Raw genomic sequence first — 27,137 nt, 5'->3', positions numbered from 1 at the left:
ATAAGATACTTTACTTTTTTCCATTTAATTTATTCATATTTAATCATTATGCGAAATTAAAATTTGAAATCTATTTAATCAAATATACAATATTTGCTTTCATTTCGTTCTCTTTTAGTTTTATATTAAAAATATGCATTAGCAATAAATAATAGTTATAAATTAATACAATATGGAATGTTTATAAATTGTTTGGAGCAAATGGCGGTGATATTGTTGAGCTGACCGATATTTTCTTCAAAGTATTGCAGTAAGATGTTGTATTATTAGTTGCTGAAAATCTGCAATAAAAGAAAGTAATCAAATTAAAAAAAAAAAAAAGAATCACTTAAAATGGCTAATAATTTTTAAATTATAAATAAGCAAATATCGAGAAGAAAAAAAAAAAGAGAAAAATAAATTGAAATTGTAAATTAAATAACATGCAATAAAACTTATTACAGCAATGAAATAATAAAGAAAGAAAATAAAATTAGAGAAAATATTAGAGAAAAGAGAAAAAGAAAAAACAAAATTTAATTTAAATGAAATATTTTAAAATTAAAATATTTCACTAATATACACAACAAATTTCATTTTAAAAAAAATTTTTTTTTTAAATTAAGATTAAATCTGATGCAAAGTACAACAGCAATTTTTCACAAGTTTAATTATTAAAATGTTTTATTATAAAATTGCTGATTAATTTTGTAATTTAATTTTTCATCTCTCATTTTTTCCCAGCTAATCGATAATAACCATAGCGTAAACAATGATAGTTGTTTACTGAGATGTGTTTTATTGATAAGAAAATTAATTTTGGAATAATCTCATTATTTTAAATCCTGTTATTATCACTTATTGTTGTTATTAACATTATCATTATCATTATTATTATCATTATTACCATTACTATTAATATTATTTATTATTATCGTTTACTATTATTATTATTAGTTTTCTTTACATTCATTACAGTTTCAGCATTAATTACACAATTAATTAAAATTTATTTTGTATTTTTATTATATTTAATTTAATTAACTCTCGTATTTTAATAAATGTATGATCTTCAATGAAATGCTTTATTTACGAAAACTATATTGTTAATATCTTCTCATATAATAATTCTTTCTCCTTTTGTTCAAAAATTAAATTTTCTGTTTAAATTTTCCATTGTAATAAATGTATAATAAAATACAAAGTAATAACTCAAAATTAAAAAAAAAAAAATAAATACAATTAATAACTAATAAAATTAATTTAAACATCTCTCCAAATTGAATTTCTAAATTATTTATTAAAATTCATAAAATGCATATGAAGAAAAATAGAAAAAAAAACAAAAACAAATAAATCAGTAGCATCCGCCATACTTTTTTTCCATATTTCCTGATTGCTGTTCCGTAATATTAGATATTTCCGGGCTAATATCATCTGAAGATTCTTTCTCTTTTGATGTGGTAATGGCAGCTTTCATTGTTGCAGAAATAGTTGTAACAATAGGTTTTACTGGTTGTACCGGTACAACTGAATAATTCTTTTTAGCTAATTAATTTCAATTATTCCAATGCAAAGAGCAAGAATAAAAATTTTATTTAATTTAAATAAAATTTAAATTTAAATTATTACTTTCTAAATTTCTGAAATTATTACTTTCTTTTCAAATTATATGATTTATTCTAAACTTCTTTTGAAAATTCTTTCCAAATTATATAATCTATTATTGTTTTATTTTATTTTTTCTTTATTATTATACTGCACATTATTGCTTTGCTTAATTTTTTGGAATTTTTTTAAAGAGTAAAAATTTTAGAATATGAAAATAAAAGAAGTTTAAAAAAAAATAACAATATTATTACTTTGTGCAAAACAAATATTAATAAAATTTTCCTATTTTTATTTCTCTATTATTTCTTAATAATTTATTAAATTTAATCATTCGCCACATTTCACCGAATATTATATTATTAGAAAAATTTTTGTTTAAACAATAGGATTTTAATATAAATATTATTAACTTATACTGCATATTATTCATTTCTGTACATTTTTTTTTAAAGTTATTAGTCTTATAGTTATAATTAAATAATTAACTTATAATTAAGACAAAGAAAAAATTAAAAGTAACCTTTTGGAAATTGTTTGTTAACTCTTTCCTTGTTTAATGATGGCTTAATGATATAATCGTTATCATTATGATAATAATTAGATTCATTATCATCTGTACTAGTATTTCGAATAATATTAGTTAGCCTATTCTCTTCATCATTTGTTATCTGTAAAAGAAAACTAATAATTTGTCATTTAAACTTGTAAATAATTGCTATACAAATAACTTTTCGTCTACAAATAAAACACAGAAAATAATTATTATAAACTAAAAAAAAAAAAGAAAACAAATATTTTATACAGAAATATCATAAAAAAGAAATTAATAAAATATTAGATAAATTATTTCATTACTTTTTTTTTTTTTTTTTGTATCTTTTTAAACCCAATTTATATCTCAAATTACAATCTAGCAGAAATAATTTTAAATGCAAATTATTTTAGTAAAACCTCTTTTAATTGTTGAGATGCTTCAATAGGACAACTAAATGAAGTTTTTGATTCATCCAATTCAATATTTGCTTGTAAATTCCATTGGACATGTCCTAATGGCTTGTCACGTTTTTTCAATTTACGATTATCACTATCATGTTCACCGACATACTGTAATATATCATGATTGTAAGTAATTGTAATAATTATAAGTAATTATGTTACAAATGAAATAATTCATCCTATAATATATTATTATAATTAATTATTTCGAATGATTAAGTAATCATTATAAAAAGTAATATTATTGTAAGTAGTATTATTTATCTAAATTAAGTTACAAAAATTGATTAATTACAAATGAAATAATTCATCCTATAATATATTATTATAATTAATTATTTCGAATGATTAAGTAATCATTATAAAAGTGATATTATTTATTTAAATTAAGTTACAAAAATTGATTAATTACAAATGAAATAATTCATCCTATAACATATTATTACAATTAATTATTTTGAATGATAAGTAATCGTTATAAAAAGTAATACTATTATAAGTAATAAGTAATAACATTTATTTAAACTAAGTTACAAAAATTGCTTAATTACAAATGAAATAATTCATCTTATAATATATTATTATAATTAATTACTTTGAATGATAAGTTATCATTAAAATTAATCATTTCAAATGATATTTTCGTATTCCTATTTGATAGTATTTGAAATTATTTGAAAAATATACTGATAATAACCTGTTGAAAGCTACCACCCCAACTAGTATATCTCCAAAGACCATTTTGTTTTGCATTTTGCACTCTTTTCCTGCATTCCTCAAATTGCCTAATTCGTCGTAATCGTTCATTTTGATATTCCTACAAAATTATATCAACGAATAAATGAGAAAAAAAAAAGTGAAAATTTTTAAATTAAACAATTTTGAAACCAAAATTACTTTTTTTTTTTTTTTGTCTCAATTTGTGGTATAAATTATAAAACAATTATTAACAATATAAAATACCAAAATATAGCAAATTCCAATTTTATCATTTAAATATCATATTCTTATCTATTATAATTGAAAAGATTATTTTTTTATCAAAATTTTCAATACTTTTCTTTTTATTAGCTAAAGCAAACAATATAGTTAAGTTAAGTTATTTATATATATACTTTAAGTTAATTGATAAATACAAATTGTGTTTTAAATTTATTTTGACAAATTGCTTTGCTTTATCATTATTTCTCGAATAAACACTTGCATTCGTTTCATCATTCAAATGAAAAAAAAAGAGCAAAGAAAAAAGAAAAAATTATGAAAAAGCCAATAAATTGACGTAAATCAAAAGAGAGTGAGAGAGAGAGAGAGAGAGGGGAAGGGAGAGAGAAAAAAAGATGAATAAAACAAAAACAATCAATCAATCAATTGATAAGGTCAACAATGATTGTTGAAAATAAGCAAAATTCATTTAAACATATGACTCGAGAAAATATAAAACTAAAATTGGACAAAGTAATGATTAATTATAAAGTTAATTCATTATTTTTTTTTATTAAATTTTTCAAATTTGTATGAAAAAGCATAAAATTTTTTTTTAAGTCATAATTTTAATAAAAATAATTTTGTTAAAAAAAAAAAAGAAAACAACAACAAAGCAATTTTAAAATCGAACTAAAAGTTTATTTTATTTACAGTATTTTTTAATACGTTTTTTACTTTCATAATGTAAGCGTAAGTATAAATAATGTTATTTTGAAACATTTTATACATACTTTTTAGATGTTAAATTTGTTTGATAACACTTAAAATTGTTATAATTCCACTTTTTTCTGCTTTTTTTTTTTTTTGAAAAAATTTATTAAATCAAACTTTATACAATATAGTAAAATTGTATAATTAAATTTCACATGAAATCACTGAATTCATTTTGTGATAAATTTACTATAATTGAGTAATCATTTGTAATTTATACTTAATTACTTTACTTATTTACAATGATTTCATGGCATATTTTCATTTCATTTTATAATTTCTACCAATATTTTCACCTAATAAGTATTAAAATTAATTTAATATTAATTACTTAAAAAAAAAAAAAAATAGGTAGGAAAACGAAAATTACCTTCAAGTATAGGCAACATTTGATAACGGTAAAAAAAATGTAAAGTTGAAATGCAGCAAGAATAAGTAATAATGTAGCTAACCACATCCGTTCCAATAAAGCAGTAAGCTGTAAGTTAAAAAAAAAAAAAATATTTTTTTTTGAATTAAAAAAATTTTTTTAATAAAAACTTTTTTTTTTTTTGATGTACCAAGAAAGAAAAAATTTTCTTAAACAATACAATTATTGATTAGAAACAATTTTAATTACTATTTATATTGTCAAAATTATTATTTGTATTGTAAAAATCTATTGAAAATTAAATTTCATCAAATGATATTGAGTGATAAATGATATCAAAAAAAAGAATTGATAATCTCAATTTTTTTCATTTTTTTCTTTTTTTGAAAAAAAAAAAAAACTGCCAAAATTTTCAATTTTCAGTAGTAAAACATAAAATTTATGTTGTGCAAATTGTTTAAACTTTTATTTTTGCTCTTTTTTCGTTTTTTCGTTTTCGTTTTTTCTCCTTGCAATTACATTGCTACATAATTAATTATCTGCTTTTCTTATTAAAGTACAAAAAATAAGAGTGAGAAAAAAATTTTTTGAAAAATTAATTCAAGTTAAAAGAAGTTTTTTTTTAAAAAAAAAAAAAAAAAACATTTTACAAGTTTCAAATATGTGCATTTCTAAACAACCCGGGCAACTGTCAAATAATTTCTAAACATTGAAGAGTTATATCGAATGCTTACATCAATAATGATAGCAATACTTTTGTAAGTGGTTGTTATCTTGTTTAATTAATTTTAAATTTTGAATTAAACCAAAAAAAAAAGGAAAAGAAAGAATTATTTAATTAATTATATATAAATATGAAATTATAGTAAAAATATTATAATGAAATTAATTAGCATTACTAAACTAATATATTGTATCTTTTGAGTGTTATCTATAACATATAGATTTATGAAAAAGCATAAAAAATAAAACTTCATTATTTTATTTGTGCATATAAAACAAAAATTAAGTATTATTATTATATAATACATATATAAAACTGAATTTTTTTTTTAAATCTAAAAAAAGAAACACATATGAAAATAAAGTGATAAAACAATTAGAAATAGAAATATTTATTATTTTTTTTCAACTGTAGTACTATTTTCAATTATAGTGCTCGTATTTATGATTTGATAAGGTGTAAATGTTTAACAATCATTTCAAAAATAATCAAAAATTTTTAGAAAATACCTAATAAAGTGCGAAAAATTTTTTAAGTAAAATAAAATTTTAAAAAGTTAAAAAGTTAAGAAAAAAAAAACTAACGTCGAAAGTTTTTCTTTGTTTGTACAAATCGATATAGAAATAACTGCGTGCATAAAGAACGAAATAAGCAAGGGATGAAATTAAAAAAATGCCTTGTATTAGCAAATGGGGTAATAATAAAAATGGTGATTTCATTAAAATTCCCAGAAATAATAATAAAACCTGAAATAAATATAATATATATTATATGTTCTTAAAAATTTTATAAATTTTAAAATGATAAAAAAAAAAAATTAATTATGGTATAAATATTAAAAAAAAAAAACAAACAACTAAATAAGCTTTTTTCTTGTTTTTATTTCAATTACTTGTTATTTAATATATGTTATCAATAAAAAAAAGGGAAAAAAAAATTAATCATTATATAAAAATTTAAAAAAAAAAAAAAAAAAAAAAAAAACGAAAGTAATTTATAATAAAAGACAACAAAATAGTTTGCATTAAAATAAATAATATTGGGTTAAATTAGATTAATTACAAATGATAACTTATATAATTTATTTGTTAAAAATGGGAAATTAAAACAAAATAATTATTGAAATGAACCTACACATATTGCAATGGTAAACAATAGCAAGGCAATGAAATAATCACCAGCAAGTGCCCAATCAAACGTTAAAGAATTGCAATCTCGAAATAATCTTCAATATTATATATTTCAAAATTCTAATTAAATTACTATTGCATTTTTTGAAAATGTCATTTTAAATTAAATTTCATTTAAATTTTATCCAAACATTAATTACACCATTGAAAAAATGCATAAATTGTCTTCCTGTATCAAATTTATGAATACAGTACTCTCATGAAGTTTAATTTACTTTTGAAAATTTGAAAAATTAATTAAAAAATTTGATTGATATTTTCAGATCACTGCAGTGATCATTTAATGGATGGATAAATCTTCCATTTTCTCTTTGTTCATATCGAGAATAATATATTTTATTATGGGTTTCCTACTGTATTGAATTTATAAATACAGTACCCTGATGGAGTTAAATTTACCTTTAAATGAATTAAACTTTAAAAAATTTGATTAATATTTTCAAATCACTGCTTTTTTATCTCGCAATGGATAAATCTTTCATTTAATTTCTATCCGAGAATGTTCTATTTTGTTATGGGTTTCCTACCGTATTGAATTTATAAATACAGTACCCTGATGAAGTTAAATTCACTTTTGAATCAATTAAAATTTAAAAAATTTGATTAATATTTTCAGATCACTGCAATGATCACTCAATGCATAAATCCTTCATTTTTTTTTTTTTTTATTCACATCTTTTTTTTTTATGACTACCAATGAATCAGAGAATTGGTGTATTTTTACTAAGCATACCAAGCATCATTCATCTATGTAAACTTTTCATTTTTTCTCCTTCAAACAAAATTTAAAAGATTCATTCTTTTTGCAAAAAAAAAAAAAAAAAAAAAGAAGTCGAAATTTTTTTATTCTTATTCAGAAGACAAATTCAAAAAAAAAAATAAATAAATAAATAAATAAATAAAAACTAATCTTGAATTTACCAACAATTCATCATTCAATAATAATTTCTAATTAACTTTAGTTTTTATATGGTGTAAATTTATGACTGATATTTCAATTTAAATACAACTATTTCGATTATAATTTATAATTCTACCTGTAATAAGCAAACGTATTGTTTACCTGAATGCTAATTTCTCATCACAACTGAATTTTCGACTTTTGTTGATTATTTGTGTAAAGATACCGCTCAGAATCAGTGCAACAGCGATAAGCTCTATTAATCCCAAAATAATAATACCAAATTTGATATGCCAACAGTTGCAGCATGTTTTCACTTGTTTTGCTTTCGCAGCTGCAGCTGCAGCACGCTGCGTTGTTGACATTTTCATCATTGTAAATACAATTACAACGATTGCACGAATTTGCTGGTGCTACATATCAGTATTCATATAATTATAAGCTCTGAAATAATGAAATAGAAATAAAAACGAATACCTCTGATAGTATTAAATATTGAAATTAAAATATTAAAAATTTTTAACCAAAATTATAATTTATTCGTTATAAACTTTATGCGTCTAATCAATTATTTGTTAAAAATAAATTCCGAAGTTTAATCTTAATTCACACGAAGAAAATTGAATTTAAATATCTAAAATATAATTCACTCATGTTTTTCTTATGCTACATCAATTATATAAACTCATTCAATAAATATGAATTTTTTTAATTCCTGTTAAATTATAATAAATTTCTTTTCTTTTTTTTTGGTGAAATTTTTGTGCTTTAAAAATCTGAAAATAAACTTGGAGAAGAATTATCAGAATAAATGATAAATAAAAAAGAAATTGAAGAAATTCCACAAAATTACAAGTATTTACATTCTTTTTTTTTTCAAGTTTACAATAGCCATATATAAGTTATAGTTTAAAATGATAAAAGTTCAGAAGTTTATTAAAAAGAAATAAATTTTTGAAATGGCTAATTTATACAGAAGCATCTGAAAGAACGAAATATTTACAAAATGTTAGTAAATAGGAACAGTTCTGTTAAAGTTACTTTGCAATTACAAAAAGAAAAATGTTAAATCTGAAATTGCTGATTAATCTTTAATCTTTTATTTGAAGAAAAAAACAAAATGTTTTAATTTAAATAAAATTCAGTATGATTTATCACAAATTTTAGATGAATATTTTAACTCATTAAAATTTGTCTGTGAAATACTCGGTAACTTTATAAAATTTATCAAATAGCTTTACAAATTATTGTTGTGTGAAAAACAATTTTATTTTAATTTCAAAGTAGCAATGATAAATTTACAATTTTTGCAAAATATAAAAAGAAAAATTGAAAATGATAACTTCAAATTGTTGATTTACACAATGAATGAATGAAAATACAAGCAAAACTTTTTACATTTTAACAATTTATTTATCTTTATGTGATAATGATAAAAGTAAAAATAAAACAATAACAAATTAATTGACAAATTAATGTCGTTTAGATAGAAGTTTCAAAGGATAAACTTTACAAAAGTGAGAAAAAAAAAATGAAAAACGAAAAAGAAATACGTCAATTTCACATTTTTTATCTTTGCTTCTTCCTCTTCTTCCTCACATCTCTCTTTTATTTTTAATCACTTAATCATCAAGAGCAGCTGTTTAATTGATATCAGATGAACTTTATATTTCTATTGCTTGCAAGATGAAAGGAAAAAAAAAGAGAAGTTTTGGTAGCAAAATTGTGAAATGAAAGAATTAGAGCAAAACAAAAATTAAATCAAATCAACTTAAAGCTATTCATTTCCATTCTTTCTGGTCAATATTTAGAGAAGATGAAGGTAAGGGATGAATGGATTGATAAAGAGGTGATAAGAAAAAGAATTCAAAAAAAAGAAAAAATTGCTTTGATAGTCATAATTATACAATATATTAAATTATATTTTGAATTTATATGCATATATTAAGAAAGAAAAGTTTGGTTTTATGATAATACTGATAATGTAATCTTTTTTTTTTTTTTTGATATTTTTATATTTGATAATGATTAAATTTGTTTCATTCAATTTATCAGCTCGCATTGATTACGTCTAAATTTTTTTTTTACAAGATAAACTTGTTGGCAAACATATATATAACTGATTAAGGTCATTAGCTTAATAGGAAAAACTAACATAGTATTATCTTATCAGTGTATGAGTTATCAGTAACAAATGAGACTGATAGTGATGATAATGATAAATTTTAACTGACAAAAAAGTTAGTGTGAAAAAAAAAAGGGAAAGAAAAATGTTAAGTGAACATAAATTGTGCAAAACTTAAAATAAATGATTATCATTGATATTTTTATGGATTACTTTAAAAAAAAGACATGTTATCATTTAAATATAATGAAAATTTATACATATTTTTTTTTTGCTATTTTTATTTGGATTTTAAAATTAATTTTTTTTTGAGCAAAACTATAGGAAAAGTGAAAATACAGAGAGAGAGAGAGAGAGAGACAAAAATAGAAAGTGCAAAAAAATCAATTCTTCTCCATTATCCATTGTGGTTATTATCATTATCCTTATCACTACAATGATTATTACGATTGCTCATTATCAGTTCTAGCATTATTATCACTTCTTTATCATTTAACATTAATATGATAACTATTACTTTTTTCAATTTGCTTTTGGCTTTCTTATTTAATTTCTCTCCATATTAGTTATCATCGGAAAATCGTATTCCACTTTTAATAAATAATTCGTTACTATTATAATCATTATCCTTATCAGTATATTAATTGATATGATAAATATATTTCATTATATCTTTTTTTCAATAAAAAAAAAAATCAAAAGAAGTTGAAATTGAGATATTTCATAGATAACTGGAAATACAGTATAATTTAATAATCTTATTTACTGATAGTCCATTAGAAAAGTTATAATTATACAAATTTCTTCAACTTAATGAAAAAATGAATGATAAATATACAACGTTTCATCTATTGATGGTTTTTATTGTATATTTATTGTTTATTTTATTTGATCTCTTTTTGAATTACTGATAATAAGTGAGAAATGCTAATTTTAAAAATGTTATTTCTTTCATTTTATTCCTTTTTCCGAAAAAAAAAAAAAGCAATTTTTAATTGTATGAAGGAATAGAAGAAATTTCCTAAAATCTTAGATATCCGACAACAACAAAAAAAAAAAAAAAAAAAAATGGAAATTTTAGATGAGTAAGAGGTAAAAGTGCAGTCAAAGTTTGATACTGATAACAATGATAACAGCCATATCAGTAATCTGAGGAAGAAAAAAGGTGAAATTGAAAGATAAATAAATGATAATGAGAATTATACGATATGATAGTTGGACCAAATTTAGTGAAATAAAAATTTAATTGAATAAAAGAAAACTTAGTTGAATAAAAATTATACAGCTTTCGATTTCAATTTAATTTATTTTTCATCTCAAAATTTATTTTGCTTTATATAAGCAATTATTGAAATTATTTCATGCTCTAAACATTGAGCAAAAATTGAAAATGAAATTGAAAAAGTAAGTCATCAGCTAAATAACTCACCAAATGTTATGAAAATCTTTAAGATTATTCATTAAAATTTTAGATTTTTTTTAAGGATTAATAAACACTTAGTAATATTACTTAATGTTGACAAATTTTCAATGAATTAAAAGTTTTATAATTGAATTGTTGAATATTTGGATTATTAAACAAATGAAATGAAAGAGTTGGTGATGAGGTATAGCTTAGTGTCAGTTCATTTGAGCGAAATGAAATTTAAGATTGTAAATTGAAATCTTTAAAGAATTGATGGAGAGATTCTGTTCCAGTTCCTCCTCAAATCATCGATCAAATCTATAAAGTTCGTTCATCTCTTCTTCATCATCGTCGTATAGCGCCAATGATTATTTCGAATGTTAATCAATTTGCTCTGCTTCTTTCAGATTAAATGAATATATTTTAGTAAACTTAAATAAAATTTTGATTAAAATTTTACATTTATCAAGTTTAATTAATTCTGATAATGTAAATTTTAATTTCGTTACAGCAAAAGCTATGTAAATTTTATCAAATTAACTTTTTAGTATTATTATTTTTATAAAAACATCTGAATGAACAGTAATATTGTCAACAGCTCTCTTAAATTATTTAAATAGTATTATTTAAAAAAAAAAAAACAAACTAACTTATGTTTATTAAATTATTCAAGCTATAGAATTTTAATATTATGAAAAATATCGAGGTCATAAAATAAATGAATTCCTCTAGGATATAATTACATATGTTCTTTTTTTTTTTTGATATATAAATATGAAATTTATTTACTGCCATTAACAAAACAATTTGACTAGTTTAATTCTGTTTAATCTTAATTAATTAAAATTTAAGTTTTATTAGTCATAACTGAATCAAAATTTGTATGCAAAAATAGTTAACAAAATGAAGAAATCAATGCAATAGAAATTATTTGTGATACTTAAAATTTTTGGCAAATTTATATTAAAAGTTTAAAATTACAAAATTAGAGATACTGTAATCGATGATTTGTAAATGTTAAAGCTGATAAAATAGTACAGTGTAGCATATTCAAAAATTAATTCATATAAGATTACTTACAGTTACTTTTTATAAGCATATTTGAAACAGATTTGAACAAATTTAAACTTTGATCAAATTAGTTTCTATGTATTTTAATGGTTTGAGATAAATTAGATTTAATTAAGCTAATTAACAAATGACGCTAACAATTTAACAATTTACTCAATTCTATTTTAATTAGTTTAGTCAAAGATTGAAGTATGGAAATTTGCCATTCTTTTCAATTTATCGCTTTCTTATTACATAAAATTATTTATTCATGTTTTTATTTTCCCTTTTAAAGCAAAAAACTAGAATTTATTTAAAAAAAAATTAAAATAACAAGAATTTTCTCTTTTTCATTTGTAACAATAATAAAAGGTTAACTCTAAGCTTAAAATGTATGATTGAATAAAATATGATCTGGAATTGTTGATCTTTTATGATTATTATTTCTTTTTATATTTAATATTATTATACTTTATTTATTAAAATTATCACTCACTGTTATCATTTTAAAAGAAAATTCTAATGAATCTTGCAATAATACCTGAAAATTTTTAAAAAAAAACAATGAAAGTTAAGTTTTTAAATTAGACATCGCGTGATAGAAGTTAAAAAATAAATAAATAAATATCATTTTTTTTAACGCGAGAAATAACTAAAAATGAAAAATGAAGAAGATATGAAATTTTAATTTCCAATTAAAAGTATTTGCTACTTCAAAGTGTGAACTTTAAATTGTCACAGTTAAATTAAAAATATCATTGCTTTATCATTTTGACTTTCATTTTTTATAAGTATCTTTTTTTTTGCAAAAACTAGAAAAGTTCACCTTTCTTTGCTAGCCACCAATGATAGTTCAAAGTTTTTATGACTTTTAGTGCATTTCAATAATTTACTAAGCAAATACAAGCATTTAGCCATAATTCATAAAGTTCTAATTGCACACATATCAGTAAACAATGATTGCTAGTCTATTTTTATTATTTTTTAGTCTTAAAACTTTTCCTCTGTTCAATCAATAAATGATAAAATTTGTCCCTTTGATGATCACATATAAATCAATTATTGTCGCAAAAGATTGCATTTAGTTGTTGTTATTTTAGGGTTCAATGTTATTGACTGCATTGACAAGGTCAACTTCTGGTCACTTCTGGTAACTGGTCACTATATCCATCCATCCTCTTTAAGACATATTGTATATAAATATATTTGTAGCTGAAATGTCTTCTTAATACTTCAACTTATATTCATTATTTAATGAATCATTTTGAATGTTTATTTAAATTACAAAAAAAAAGAAAGCATTCCAGTTTTGCTAATATCACTTTTTTTTTTTAAATTATTGCGCTCACAACGTTAACTTCTGATAACTAGTCAGTATTATTAATATTTTTTCATTCTAAAAAAAATATATTATAACAACAAGTAAACAAAAGAAATATATTATGACAACAAGTAAACAAACAAAAACAATAATGACAAAGAGCATAGAAATAATGCACAAAAAAAATTATTTTAAAATGAAACTTAATATGTAATAAAAAAATTTCAATAATTTCAAAAATTTATATATGTATTTTAAGTATGAATTAACTAGATAAGCGAAATTGTTTAGAAAAATGCTCACATTATCTTACCATAAAGATTGAATTCAAATTGTAAATAAAAGAAAATTGAATTGAACAACTATAGGTAGTGTTTTTTTTTTTTGAATTCTATTTCAAAACATACATAAAAACTTGAAAACATTTTTCTGATTGATTTTTTTAAACTTTTTTTTTTTTCTACTTCATTATTCTAAGGAAAATTTCAATGAGACAAGCATAAGATTCGTTTTTTTTTTATGATTATCTTTTTTCATTTTTTTCAGTCAGAATTTTTACGATTTTCTTTTTTCAATATACTTTATTGAAAATCATCATACAATATTTCTAATTTCCGGCAGTTCATTTTTCTTTTTTTTTTAAAAAAAATGTTTAAAACATATTTGCCGTATTATTTTAGGTGATGATATGATTCTCAGTTTTGTATGAGACCTAAAATAGAAAAAATGATTTTTTACCATGTTTATTTTATTTTATAATTTATTGCTTTTTTTTTATTTTTAGAATTTATTTTATAGTTTTACAATTTGTTTTTCACGTATAATATTTGTTATCCATTGTTATATTTGTATATTTTTAGAATTTATTAACATTCTCAAATATTTTAATTAATTTTCTCGGCAATTTACCTATCGAAATTATATTAGCATAGCAAATTTTTTAAAATTTCCACTGCTCCATTAATTTTCTTTATAGTTTATTTAGCCTATAAGCTGTGTGCAAATGTAATATCATTATAATGTGAAGAACGAAACGACAATATCAAAGATAGTGAAAAAATTGTTTGAAAATTTTAAAAAGTGATTTTTTTTTTTTTTTGAAAAAAAAAACATATCATTCCTACTTTTCATTTCTAAAAATTGTCAAAGATAATTTTGACAATTTTGAGAAGTGATTTTTAAAAATTTTTTTCTTTAAAACGTATCATTTTTGCTTTTCAATTTAAAAATTGTATCTTCGAATTTTTGAAAAACGAATGGAGATCATTTAATTTGACATTTCGTTTTTTTTACCTTTATAGTTTCTTTTGATTTCATCTCTTTACATTTTTTTTTTACTTCATCTCGAATTCTGCTTTGTTTTCCCTGAAAACATTTAAAAGCTAATTTATACATGTGAACAGAAGACACAAAACAATAGTGAATTTTAAAACTTAATTGATTTGATCTGTTTTTAAAATTCTACTTATATTTATCCAATGAAACTAACCCCCAATTCAAGCTTTTTCATTAATATCTTTCTAAATTCTTCCTCATTAATATCACTATTTTTAACATATAGCATCGCCGGCACAACATCACAAAGAAATTCTATTCCTTAATTTCAGATCAATTTTCTAAATTATCAATATATCAAAAGCTACCTCTGATCAATTAAAACAAAAAACAAACAGAAAACCAGACAATTCCAAGTAAGAAAAGAAAATAAGTGAAAGACTAATTAGGGAATTAAAAAACCAAATATCAGTTTTTGTATTTTTGCTGTGATATGAAGAACTCATTTTTTTTTCTAGATATCATCAAAGGTACAAAAATATCAAAATTTTACATCGCTACAATCAGTCCTAGCAAGCTTTTTAATTCTTAAGATTTATATTAAAAAAAAAAAAAAACAAAAATTCATACAATTAAAACTCATACAGTTAAAAGACACATACAATTAAAGACTGATTTGGAAAAAGGTTGAGCAGATTTTGCTGAAGAAAAGGATAGAAAACGAAACATTCTCTTAAAATTTTTAAAATTAGTTAAATTAATATTTTGAAATTGAAAACTCATTAGCAACAATTTCGTTTTAATATAATAATTGTAATCTCAATTAACTGGATTCTATGTAAAAAAAAAAAAAATGAAAAATTTTATAGACATAGAGTTTTAAGATCATTAAATAAACAAATTATTTATCGGAGAAGAAAACAAACATTTCGCTGACAATTTATTGGTGTTGTCGTAGTGTTTGATAGTGGTGATATGTTGTTTTGCTTTGATGTATAAATCACAGTGACACCATTCAACTATCGATTTCAATTCATCATAAATATTCTAAAAAAGTAACCAATCATTGAGGTTTATCATTGAGCACTACAAAAAATTATATGCAATTTTAATTGCTGTGATAATTTTAATTTAATTTTGCGATTAGAAGCAAAATTGAATTAAAAATAGTTTATTAAACAAGAAAATTAGCATAATACCCAATATACTTTATTAAACAAGAAAATTAGTGACGAAGTGTTGTACACTCAGTAGCAATTCAAAAAATTTTCAATCATTTTGACAAAAGAAAAACATTAGAGATGGACTAATCAAGTAAAATTCATTTCTTTATGAAATAATTGTATGAATGATATAATTCAATATGAATTATTTGCATTTTGGTCCCAAAAAAAAATTTTTTTTTTTAGCAAAACTAAATCCTAATAATAATTTCCTTCACTGAAATCATTGCTACTGTTAATGGATTTTAGAAAGTAAAAAACGGAAATAAAAAATAAAAAAAAAATGCATTACGGGTTTGGATAGAAAAGATAAGAAACTATTTGCATTTTCTTTCATGATGGAATTTAATAATTATTTAATTCATAAGTGTAGTACATAACATCAAAATTCCTTTGATTATTTGAATTTTATTTAATAGATTAATTTGATCAGAAATTTCCTTGATTACTTGATAAATCAATAAATTTGCATATTTAATTATACAATCCATTCCAATATTTTAAAAAAATTAATCGAAATAATTTCATTCCAAAGTCTAAAATTGTCGATTGTAATTTTAATTTAATTTTGCTTTTAATCGCAAAATTAAATTAAAATCAGTGCAGTAAAAAAAAAAAGTAATTAAAATTGTTTGCAGTGTTCAATGATAAACCTCAATGATTGATCACTTTTTTAGAATATTTATGATGAATTGAAATCGATAGTTGAATGGTGTCACTATGATTTATACATCAAAGCAAAACAACATATCACCACTATCAAACATTACGACAACGCCCATAAATTGTCAGCGAAATGTTTGTTTTCTTCTCCGATAAATAATTTGTTTATTTAATGATCTTAGAACTTTATGTTTATAAAATTTTTCATTTTTTTGTTTTTTTTTTTTTAGATAGACTCCAGTTAATTTGAGATTACAATTAGATATTAATAATAAATTGCTGGTAATGAGTTTTCAATTTCAAAATATCAATTTAACTAATTTCATGTATCAAAAATTTTAAGAGAATATTTCTTTTTCTATCCTTTACTTCAACAAAATTTGCTCTACCTTTTTCTAAATCAGTCTTTAATTATATATGTCTTTTAATTGCATGTATTTAAAAAACCGAATTAAAAAGTTTGCTAGGACTGATTGCAGCGACGTCAAATTTTGATATTTTTATACCAATGATGATATCTAGAAAAAATGAGTTCTTCATATCACAGTAAAAGTACAAAAAATGTTAATTAATTTTTTAATTCCTTAACTATTCTTTCATTTATTTTCTTTTCATATTTGAAATCGTCATTTCCGGTTTGTTTTTTTTTTTAATTAGAAACAGTTTTTTGATATATTGATAATTTAGAAATTTAAACTGAAATTAAGAAATTAAACAATGACTTCCTACCCTACTTTAACAACTACTACTTGTTTTGCTTGTCAAATAAAATCACGAAATATTTTGATGTTATTCTATCCTATAATTATCTACATCAAACGGATTTCTCCTGGATTAACAGAAAGAAAAAAAAAAAAAACCGACTACGATTGGTAATCATTCGTGATTGTCCTATAATGTCTAAGAAAAAAACAAAGCTTTCCCAAAAAGGAATAAACAACGCATTTTTCTTCCTACTAAACAAGTTAAAAGTTTTCAGGATATAATGACTGGTTTCTACTAACTAATAATTATTATTATTTCCGACAATTAACAAAAAATGCACATTAGAAGGATTACAACTTATTGGAACATATAATAATGGGGAAGATCAAGATCATTAAAGATTATCAAACTAATAAAGCTTATTTAAGAATGTGTAGACTCATTTATAAAAGTTTTAAATCTATAAATAAAAATATTTGACTAATTGAGATAATTTTTAGATGTAAAAAATAAAATTACTAATTGCGAGAGAAACTTAGATAACACTACAAATGTTTCTGCAGAGTTAAAAAAAAGGGTATTATCAGAGTGTTACTATAAACATTGCTACTTTGCAATGGGTTCCTAAAATCTTTTCAGTGAATGGTTTAAAAATACTGAATTATTTAGATTATTTTGAAAACTTCAATTGAAAATAAAATGAAAATAAAATTTTATTGAATTGTACAAAATTAAAAATAACGCATCGCAATGATAAGCTTACTTTAATAACTGTTTGCAACAAATAATAGCATGCGGCAATTGCCACGAGAGCAAGTAGCAATTTAAAATCAAATAGCAATAAAAAATAAGCAATTTCAAGTGACAATTAACAAGCATTTGTATAAAATTTCACTATCGATGAATCGTCAAAACTAGCCAGATAGTGATAACTCTTGATCTTTTGAAAAATGAGATTTGGAAAAAAATGAAAATTTAAAAAAAAAGATGGAAAAATGAAAAATTAAGACAAGACATGATTCTGGATAAAGGAAATAGCGAAGCCATTTCATAGCTTCATACAAGAATTAATAACCTAATATTGTATTAAAAATAAAAGTATATCTAACGGAATTGATTTAAGGATGAGATTTAAAAAAGGTCTATTGACGATAACCAAAAGTATTTGTAGACTAATAGATAGAATATATTTTTGAAAAAGAGATGAAAAGATGTCCATTTGTAGATATGAATAGATCAATTTGCATCAAAAAATGCTCAATTTGTATTTTATGCAAATTCCATTCAAAAAAAGTACACACAAATAAATTTAAAATTTTTTGCAAATAATAAGATATTTACATACCTTCCTCACATATATATAAATTCCAAACTTACGTAACCTCTACATTATATTACAAATTATAGCTTTTTTAAAAGCATATTTCAAATTTTTAATATACGTTTTAAATCATTTAGCAACTTGCAAGCCAGTAAAAAGACTTAAAATTTTGTGGTTTTTGTGGAAGAAGACATTTTACTTCAAAAGCTATAAATGACTAAAGAGTTTTATTTATTTCTAGATTATAGCGAGTTTGTGGTGAAATTTGATGCTCAGTCTAAATATTACTTGTGGCTTAGAATCGAACTGCATTTTCGCATGCTCAAGAGCCTTCCTTGTTTGTTATTATAGTTGGTACAGACGAATGAATTCAGTGAAAGATTTGTTGTAACGATTTTATTCACTAACAATCACAATACATAATTATTGATTTATAATGAAGTGTGGAATCCAAAACTAACAATCACAATACATAATTACTGATTTATAGCGACAATACTGATAATTTCGTACAGTATCTACAAATGAGATAAAGGAAGTGGATAAATGAATAAATTAACGGAGAAATGAACTCAACTCTGAATGGGAGAGAGCAGCTGAATGTAACCTACTGGTAAGGAAAAGAGAGAGGTCCAAGTCCTTATATAGTGGACAATGACTTGCAGCAAAAGCATGATTGTTAAATAAGAGCTATCAGATGATCTACTCTTTGTATAGCTAGAGATGGGTTTTAATATTTAATATTGTAGTTTCTCAAGGAATGACTATTAGCTTAGCTTAGAAACTATTGCAATATTTCAACATTGCAAGCAAATTTGATTTGGAACAAAGAGTAATTTTTAGCATGTTAGACAATGCACATACCTTTTTTTTTGTTATCAGATGAAAATGTCTAGACAAGCAGATAAGCTCAACTACAATGGGAAGATGAGTGCTGGATTAATGGTTGCATGATGCAAATTTGAAAGAGTTTTATATTTTTAATATTCAATTAAGACGAATTTTAGTACTATAGATTAATACAATTTTATTTGATATATTTTGTAAGTTATTTGAAAGTTCGCGAGATTATTTCGAGTTTCGCGACAGACTTTTTTTTTTGTCAAAAGCAAAGGTTGAAAAAACATAAATAGAGCAAAAATTTTTGCAGTTTGTTGGAAAAGCTTTCCATAATAAGTGCGTTCTTATTGTTGTACAGTAGTAGGAAAGAATTGGATAAAGTAAATTTTAAATTATGCCGACAGTAAACTGCCGCTACCGTATCACTGTTTCCTGAAATGAATTGAGTGTGTACCGAAACGAACCGAATCAAAGTTATATCGGAAAACTGAACAGACAACGCTTTTAACTTCCTTTCTACAGTACGCATTGGGCACGCAAAAAAGCGCATCATGACTGCGAGTAAAGAGCTGTCACTGAGAGGTTATTTCAATCCTTTATATAGTACGGTAGGCGTGTAAAGTATTATATATATATATTTTTTTTTAATATGGTTTGCGGAATCATTTATACATTAATAAAGAAATTGCTTTCTGAAGATTAATTTATTTCATCCAAAAAAATCAAGTGTGGAATCCAAAGCAAAGTGTCTGTTTCTATTTGATTATCTTAAAATCATTTTATCAGCTGGAAGATCAGGAAAATGGTTTTGCTGATGACAATTGAGATTTTTTCAACAATTCACCCTCAAGAAACAAACAAAACATCAATTGTTATTCTGGTTTAAATAAGTTTTTAGTGTATTTCATGCAGTCGGTTCCCGAATCCGTTTTCAAAAACAGAAATCGTACAAAAGTGGATGAAATCGTCATTCTCACTGCTTTCGGTTAGAGTACATGGAGTAGCATACATTATTTTATTTTTCATTATTGCCTATCACATATTACAATTTCATTCTATTTTATTAGATCAAGAATGCTCTTTGCGAGAATTATTAGAGGTTCGTTTCTTGCATTGCTTATTCCATATTCCATTGCTGTAATTAACATATTATCATTATCTTTAGAATTTACAAAGTCTTTGCATGTAACTTTTGAACAACTAAAAAATTAACAATTAAACAAAAAATTAAACAGAACTTTCCAGAAGTTACTGCGGAGAGATGCAGTTCCTGCAGTGAATGTTAATACATATGGAAGCAGCAGTGACAACAGTTTTTCTTAACTATCTAAGAACGCACATTACAAAATTATAAGGGAATTTTCAAATTTGTAACACATCAACATCAAATCTCTATTACCTTCTGAATTTTGGATTTTGTATGAATTAAACGGTTCCAATTTTGACATCGCTGTTTCGCTTTCAATCTCCAAAAAGTCCGGTTTACACTGACCATTCACCCAAATCTTGTCTCGATTACAATCTATGCTATCAACCGCATCTAAAACTAATTTTATAATATCTATTAACAAATTTTGCTGAACCAGTAAAACAAAATTAATTCAATCTTTTAAGGAAAAATTATTTTTATACCATTAATTTCAGTCTCTTACATTTTGTAGGAATAATATGAGAAAAAAAAACTGAATTGAAAAACTGTGGAAAAAACAAAAAGCTCACCCTTCATTACGAAATCTGCAGCAACCGCCACAACACCACCATCAGCAGCCATCATGCCATCACCACCGTTCATACCACCACCAGCATCACCACCACCACCGCCACCACCACCAGCATCACCACCACCACCGCCACCACCACCAGCATCACCACCACCACCGCCACCACCACCAGCATCACCACCACCACCGCCACCACCACCAGCATCACCTCCACCACCACCCATCATACCACCACCACCACCCATCATACCACCAGCATCACCGCCACCACCGCCACCACCACCAGCATCACCACCACCACCCATCATACCACCACCACCAGCATCACCGCCACCACCCATCATACCACCACCACCACCACCCATCATACCACCACCACCACCCATCATACCACCACCACCAGCATCACCACCACCACCGCCACCGCCACCACCACCACCGCCACCATCACCAGCATCGCTACCACCACCACTACCACCGCCACCACCACTAGCATCACCGCCACCACCACCACCACCGCCACCACCACCACCACCACCGCCACCACCACCAGCATCACCACCCATCATACCAGCATCCATATTTTCATCCTCTATCGCAGCACCGCCATCCCTTACACCTTCCCGATTAGCTTGTCGCATTGGTGCATTATTGCTGGAGCAGAAAATAATATAAACAAACAGTAAATGTCTTCTTGCCATGTTCGTATTTGGTCAGCAAAATATCATATTTCGTTGCCCTGAAGAAACCCATTTATTTAAATTCATATTCAGTATCATAGGAAGACAGTTACAAAGTTTCAGTCAATCAGAAATGTTATTTAAAAGCAAAAAATAGATAGACAAAATGAATTTTTCAGCCAATGATATTTTCATTTGCTTTTCGATTTTCTATGCACTACACAAATGTGAAAATCTTTCCAATAACAACAATGTAAACATGGTGGCACATTGATGTATTGGAATAAACTGATATAGTCAGAAATCTATTGAAAGAAATTTAAGTGGGAATAGAGTTGAATGAATCTAAGATAATCTATGACAACGAGAGTATGGTACTAAATGTTGAATCATTCTGATCATGAGAGAAAATATTCCAGATTAACCTAATATTGAAACCCAAAGAGTATTTTTATCGATAAAGAGTATTCTATTTTTGAATTCTTTGCAATCCTGCATCTAAATTTTTTGATCGTAGAATTAAAAAAGTGAAATCGAAGAGCCCAATGAAAAGTTACTTCATAGTTTTCTTAAGTGATTGTGATAGATTGAAATGTAAAAGATGTAACAGTAAAGAAATAAATGGTAAAGGATTTAAAAATTGCACCTTTTATATTTCGACAGTGGCCTCTTTTGGAGTGATTATTGTCTCGCATAGTAGACATATTTGATCGATACATGTCTTTTTGTTCTACAATTTAATTATTTGTCGCATGTTTAAAAGAAAAAAGGAGGAAGAATGAGCTGCTGAGTTGTTGAGCTGATAGAAGGAATAGAAAGAGATTTATATAAACGGAAGTGAATATTTCAATTTTGAATTGGTTAAACATTTCCTTCTCGTTGAAATTTACAGATCATTTTTTGTTTGAAAATTATATGCTTCATAATATTCGCCTACATTCTAACTATAGGAATTCTTCCTGTTCATGTTATTACTAATTGTTTCCTTATAACTTTGATTTTCTTTTAAGTCTGTATTTCTTTTTTTAATTTTGTAGTTGCTTTTACGTATGCCTTATTATTATTTTTTTTTTTTTTTTTTGATCATTTCAATAATTTTTTTGAGGTTGATAGGAAATGTGTAAGTATTATATATTTTTAGATAATAAAGTTTTGCATTCTCAAATTCAATTGTTCCGTCAATGTCTCCACTTTTCAGTAACACTTATGGTTTTTATCGAAAAGTCCACCGCTTTATAACTGTGCTCTTTTTTTTGCTAAAACTTCTACCAGTTAGTTAATTTATTTCCGTATTGTGATAATTTTTCAAGCATGTTTAATAAATACATCACAGCACATTCAGTTCTTTCAACACTTATATTATAAAGCTATCTTCTAAACAAAATTTTAAAAAAAAGTGAAATTTGTCATCCTGTGTTACTGGTCACAAGTTCATCTGGATGTTTTATCGGTGGTATTTCCGTAATAATATGGAACCATCGTGTCAGTTTAATTAAACACGATTAGTTTTTTTTTATCAAACTATGCTAGGACTTTACATATAAAATTTCATTCTTCTTTAACGTAAGAGAAAATTTTAAACAAGCAACAACTCTAACGAAAAGGAATTTTAAACAACTTTGCTTACTAAAATTTTTTTGTAAACGCGGAATCCTTATAAAAGTTATTTTCTGTTCGTATGTCGTTAATAAAAAGAGCATAGAAAAGCAAATATTAACAGCATTAAATTAATTGAAAGAAAGGATATTTGTTGATAAACTGTCACTACAGAGAGATCAATTTGCAAACAATTTACAAATTCCAGCGGGAAAGAAAAGTTTAACCAATTCAACGGGCAGTATTTGCTTCCGTTAATATCAGCCTTTTTCTATCCGTTCTATACAATTCATCCACTCATTCTTCCTTCTTTCTCTTTTAAACATACGACAAATAATTAAATCGTAGAACAAAAAAAAAAAACGTGTATTGCTCAAACACTCCTACTATGTAAGATTAAATTCACTCCAAAACAGGCCATTGCCGAAATATAAAAAGCGAAATTTTTAATTATCCATCATCAATTTTCTTTTACTATTATATTTTATGCACTCCGATCTATCACAGAACGGTTTTGCTTTTACAATTCTGCAAAGTAAATAATGAAGAAGTAATCTAGGAACGTAACGTTTAATATAAGTATATTGAGGATCAATGATAAAGAGATCTATAATATTTGGCTTCAGGGGTGGAAGAAATAAGACTACATTCCGTATACGTGGATTCATTACCCTAGATTTATTTAGTGCTTTCTATTAAAATGTTTTTCTACCAATAATTTAATTTGATTAAAATAAAACAACACGTTAGACAGCGAAGAAAAAAAAAATCATTGGCTGAAAAATTTATTTTAGACCGTATCCATTTTCTCCATTAGGTAATACGTTAGATTGGCTGAAAATTTTTAACTGTCTTCCTATGATACTAAATGCGAATTTACATAAATGCGTTTCTTCAGGATAACGAAATATGATATTTTGCTGATCACATATGATCATGGCAAGAAGACATTTACTCTTTGTTTATATTATTTTCTGCACCAGTAATGGACCACAGATGCAACCAGCTAATCGTGATGGCGGGATGGGTGGAGGTGGCATGGGCGATGGTGGTGGCATGATGAACGGTGGTGGTGGCATGATGAACGGTGGTGGTGGTGGCATGATGAACGGTGGTGGTGGTGGCATGATGAACGGTGGTGGTGGTATGATGAACGGTGGTGGTGGTATGATGAACGGTGGTGGTGGTATGATGAACGGTGGTGGTGGCATGATGAATGCTGATGGTGGCATGATGAATGGTGGTGGCATGATGAACGGTGGTGGTGGTATGATGAACGGTGGTGGCGGTATGATGAACGGTGATGGTATGAACGGTGGTGGCATGATGAACGGTGGTGGTGGTATGATGAACGGTGGTGGCGGTATGATGAACGGTGATGGTATGAACGGCGGTGGTATGAACGGTGGTGGTATGAACGGCGGTGGAATGAACGGTGGTGGTATGAACGGTGGTGGTATGAACGGCGGTGGTATGAACGGTGGTGGTATGAACGGTGGTGGTATGAACGGTGGTGGTATGAACGGCGGTGGAATGAACGGTGGTGGTATGAACGGTGGTGGTATGAACGGCGGTGGTATGAACGACGGTGGAATGGGCGGTGGAATGAACGGTGATGGTATGAACGGTGGTGGTATGAACGGTGGTGGTATGAACGGTGGTGATGGAATGATGGCTGCTGATGGTGGTGGTATGAACGGTGGTGATGGCATGATGGCTGCTGATGGTGGTGGTATGAACGGTGGTGATGGCATGATGGCTGCTGATGGTGGTGGTATGAACGGTGGTGATGGCATGATGGCTGCTGATGGTGGTGGTATGAACGGTGGTGATGGCATGATGGCTGCTGATGGTGGTGGTATGAACGGTGGTGATGGCATGATGGCTGCTGATGGTGGTGGTATGAACGGTGGTGATGGCATGATGGCTGCTGATGGTGGTGGTATGAACGGTGGTGATGGCATGATGGCTGCTGATGGTGGTGTTGTGGCCGTTGCTGCAGATTTCGTAATGAAGGGTAAGCTTTTCGTTTTTTCCACAGTTTTTCAATTCAGTTTTTTTGCCTCATATTATTCCTACAAAATGTAAGAGACTGAAATTAATCGCATAAAAGTAATTTTTCCTTAAAAGATTGAATTAATTTTTTTTTTACTGTTTCAGCAAAATTTGTTAATAGATATTATAAAATTAGTTTTAGATGCGGTTGATAGCATAGATTGTAATCGAGACAAGATTTGGGTGAATGGTCAGTGTAAACCGGACTTTTTGGAGATTGAAAGCGAAACAGCGATGTCAAAATTGGAACCGCTTAATTCATACAAAATCCAAAATTCAGAAGGTAATAGAGATTTGATGTCGATGTGTTACAAATTTGAAAATTCCCTTATAATTTTGTAATGTGCGTTCTTAGATAGTTAAGAAAAACTGTTGTCACTGCTGCTTCCATATGTATTAACATTCACTGTGGAATTTATATGCAGGAACTGCATCTCTCTTCAGTAACTTCTGGAAAATTCTGTTTAATTTTTTGTTTAATTGTTAATTTTTTAGTTTTTCAAAAGTTACATGCAAAGACTTTGTAAATTCTAAAGATAATGATAATATGTTAATTACAGCAATGGAATATGGAATAAGCAATGCAAGAAACGAACCTCTAATAATTCTCGCAAAGAACATTCTTGATTTAATAAAATAGAGTGAAATTGTAATATGTGATAGGTAATAATAAAAAATAAAATAATGTATGCTACTCCATGTACTCTAACCGAAAGCAGTGAAAATGACGACTTCACCCACTTTTGTACGGTTTCTATTTTTGAAAACGGATTCGGAAATCGACTGTATAAAATACACTAAAAACTTATTTAAACCAGAATAAAAATTGATGTTTTGTTTGTTTCTTGAGGGTGAATTGTTGAAAAAATCTCAATAGTCATCAGCAAAACCATTTTCCTGATCTTCCAGCTGAGAAAATGATTTTAAAATAAGCAAATAGAAACAGACACTTTGCTTTGGATTCCACACTTGATTTTTTTGGAAGAAATAAATTAATCTTCAGAAAGCAATTTCTTTATTAATGTATGAATGATTCCTCAAACCATATTAAAAAAAAAAGAACCGGAGTCAAATGCATGAAATAAAAATTTGCAGACTAGAAATTATCCTGTTTTGAATATTTCTTGGACAAATAACTTTTAGTTTTATATCACAAGTGAGGGAGAAACTATTTATCCAATTTTCATCTTTCATTTACAGTTAGGCACTGTACATTGTTTAGAATATTAGATAATATTACAATCAATTAACAAACAATATGTGTATTGCTTTCCTTCAAGCTTTTAATATGTGAAATTTATTTCAATTTATTAGCATTCAATTTCTCAACAAAATCTATAACTTTTTTCGTTTTTTAAACTACGTACTGAATGACAAACAAATTCAGAGAGTTGTGTTTACGGAACATTCATAGATAATTATTTGCTTTCATAGAGTAGAAATGAGAAAGTTACTTTTAAAATATTCCTTTAATGATAATTTGTTTTATAAATAAATTATTATTTGTGATAATAAGCAATTACTACACGTTTCAAAAAGCTGGTAAAATATCATATAATGATCCATATTCGAAGAATAATTGTTGAGGGATTGAAAATAAAAATTAGATTTCAAAAACTATGACAGCTAATGCTATTCTTCAATAATTTATTTGAAAAAAAAAAATATACAAAAAATTGATCAAAAGAAAA

At 25.4% G+C, this 27,137-nt stretch overlaps 4 protein-coding genes across 4 annotated transcripts; 1 reads left to right on the top strand and 3 right to left on the bottom strand.

Annotated features, from left to right (window-relative positions):
* Positions 1 to 181: 181 nt before the first annotated feature.
* Bm8929 (Uncharacterized protein) lies at positions 182 to 7,831 on the bottom strand (the record flags this gene model as incomplete). The annotated part of the gene is made up of 9 exons (XM_043081252.1): positions 182 to 281; positions 1,356 to 1,509; positions 2,111 to 2,258; positions 2,542 to 2,694; positions 3,284 to 3,403; positions 4,652 to 4,759; positions 5,960 to 6,121; positions 6,510 to 6,600; positions 7,629 to 7,831. The coding sequence occupies 9 exons, from the start codon at positions 7,829 to 7,831 to the stop codon at positions 182 to 184; spliced, it is 1,239 nt and encodes a 412-aa protein (XP_042937186.1).
* A 12,903-nt stretch (positions 7,832 to 20,734) lies between these two features.
* Bm8930 (Glycine-rich cell wall structural protein 1 precursor, putative) lies at positions 20,735 to 21,816 on the bottom strand (the record flags this gene model as incomplete). The annotated part of the gene is made up of 2 exons (XM_001892555.2): positions 20,735 to 20,934; positions 21,114 to 21,816. The coding sequence occupies 2 exons, from the start codon at positions 21,814 to 21,816 to the stop codon at positions 20,735 to 20,737; spliced, it is 903 nt and encodes a 300-aa protein (XP_001892590.1).
* Positions 21,817 to 23,892: 2,076 nt separating this feature from the next.
* Positions 23,893 to 24,518, bottom strand: Bm3878 (Uncharacterized protein; the record flags this gene model as incomplete). Its single annotated transcript, XM_043081251.1, has 2 exons — positions 23,893 to 23,919; positions 24,372 to 24,518. The coding sequence occupies 2 exons, from the start codon at positions 24,516 to 24,518 to the stop codon at positions 23,893 to 23,895; spliced, it is 174 nt and encodes a 57-aa protein (XP_042937185.1).
* Positions 24,328 to 25,788, top strand: Bm8931 (Glycine-rich cell wall structural protein 1 precursor, putative; the record flags this gene model as incomplete). The annotated part of the gene is made up of 2 exons (XM_001892048.2): positions 24,328 to 25,408; positions 25,589 to 25,788. The coding sequence occupies 2 exons, from the start codon at positions 24,328 to 24,330 to the stop codon at positions 25,786 to 25,788; spliced, it is 1,281 nt and encodes a 426-aa protein (XP_001892083.2).
* Between the last annotated feature and the right edge of the window lie 1,349 nt (positions 25,789 to 27,137).

The sequence above is a fragment of the Brugia malayi genome, assembly GCF_000002995.4.
Source record: "Brugia malayi strain FR3 genome assembly, contig: Bm_v4_Chr4_scaffold_001, whole genome shotgun sequence".
NCBI lineage: Eukaryota > Metazoa > Nematoda > Chromadorea > Rhabditida > Onchocercidae > Brugia > Brugia malayi.
The sequence above is the reverse complement of the archived record's forward strand: the minus strand, read 5'-3'. Positions and strand labels throughout refer to the sequence as shown.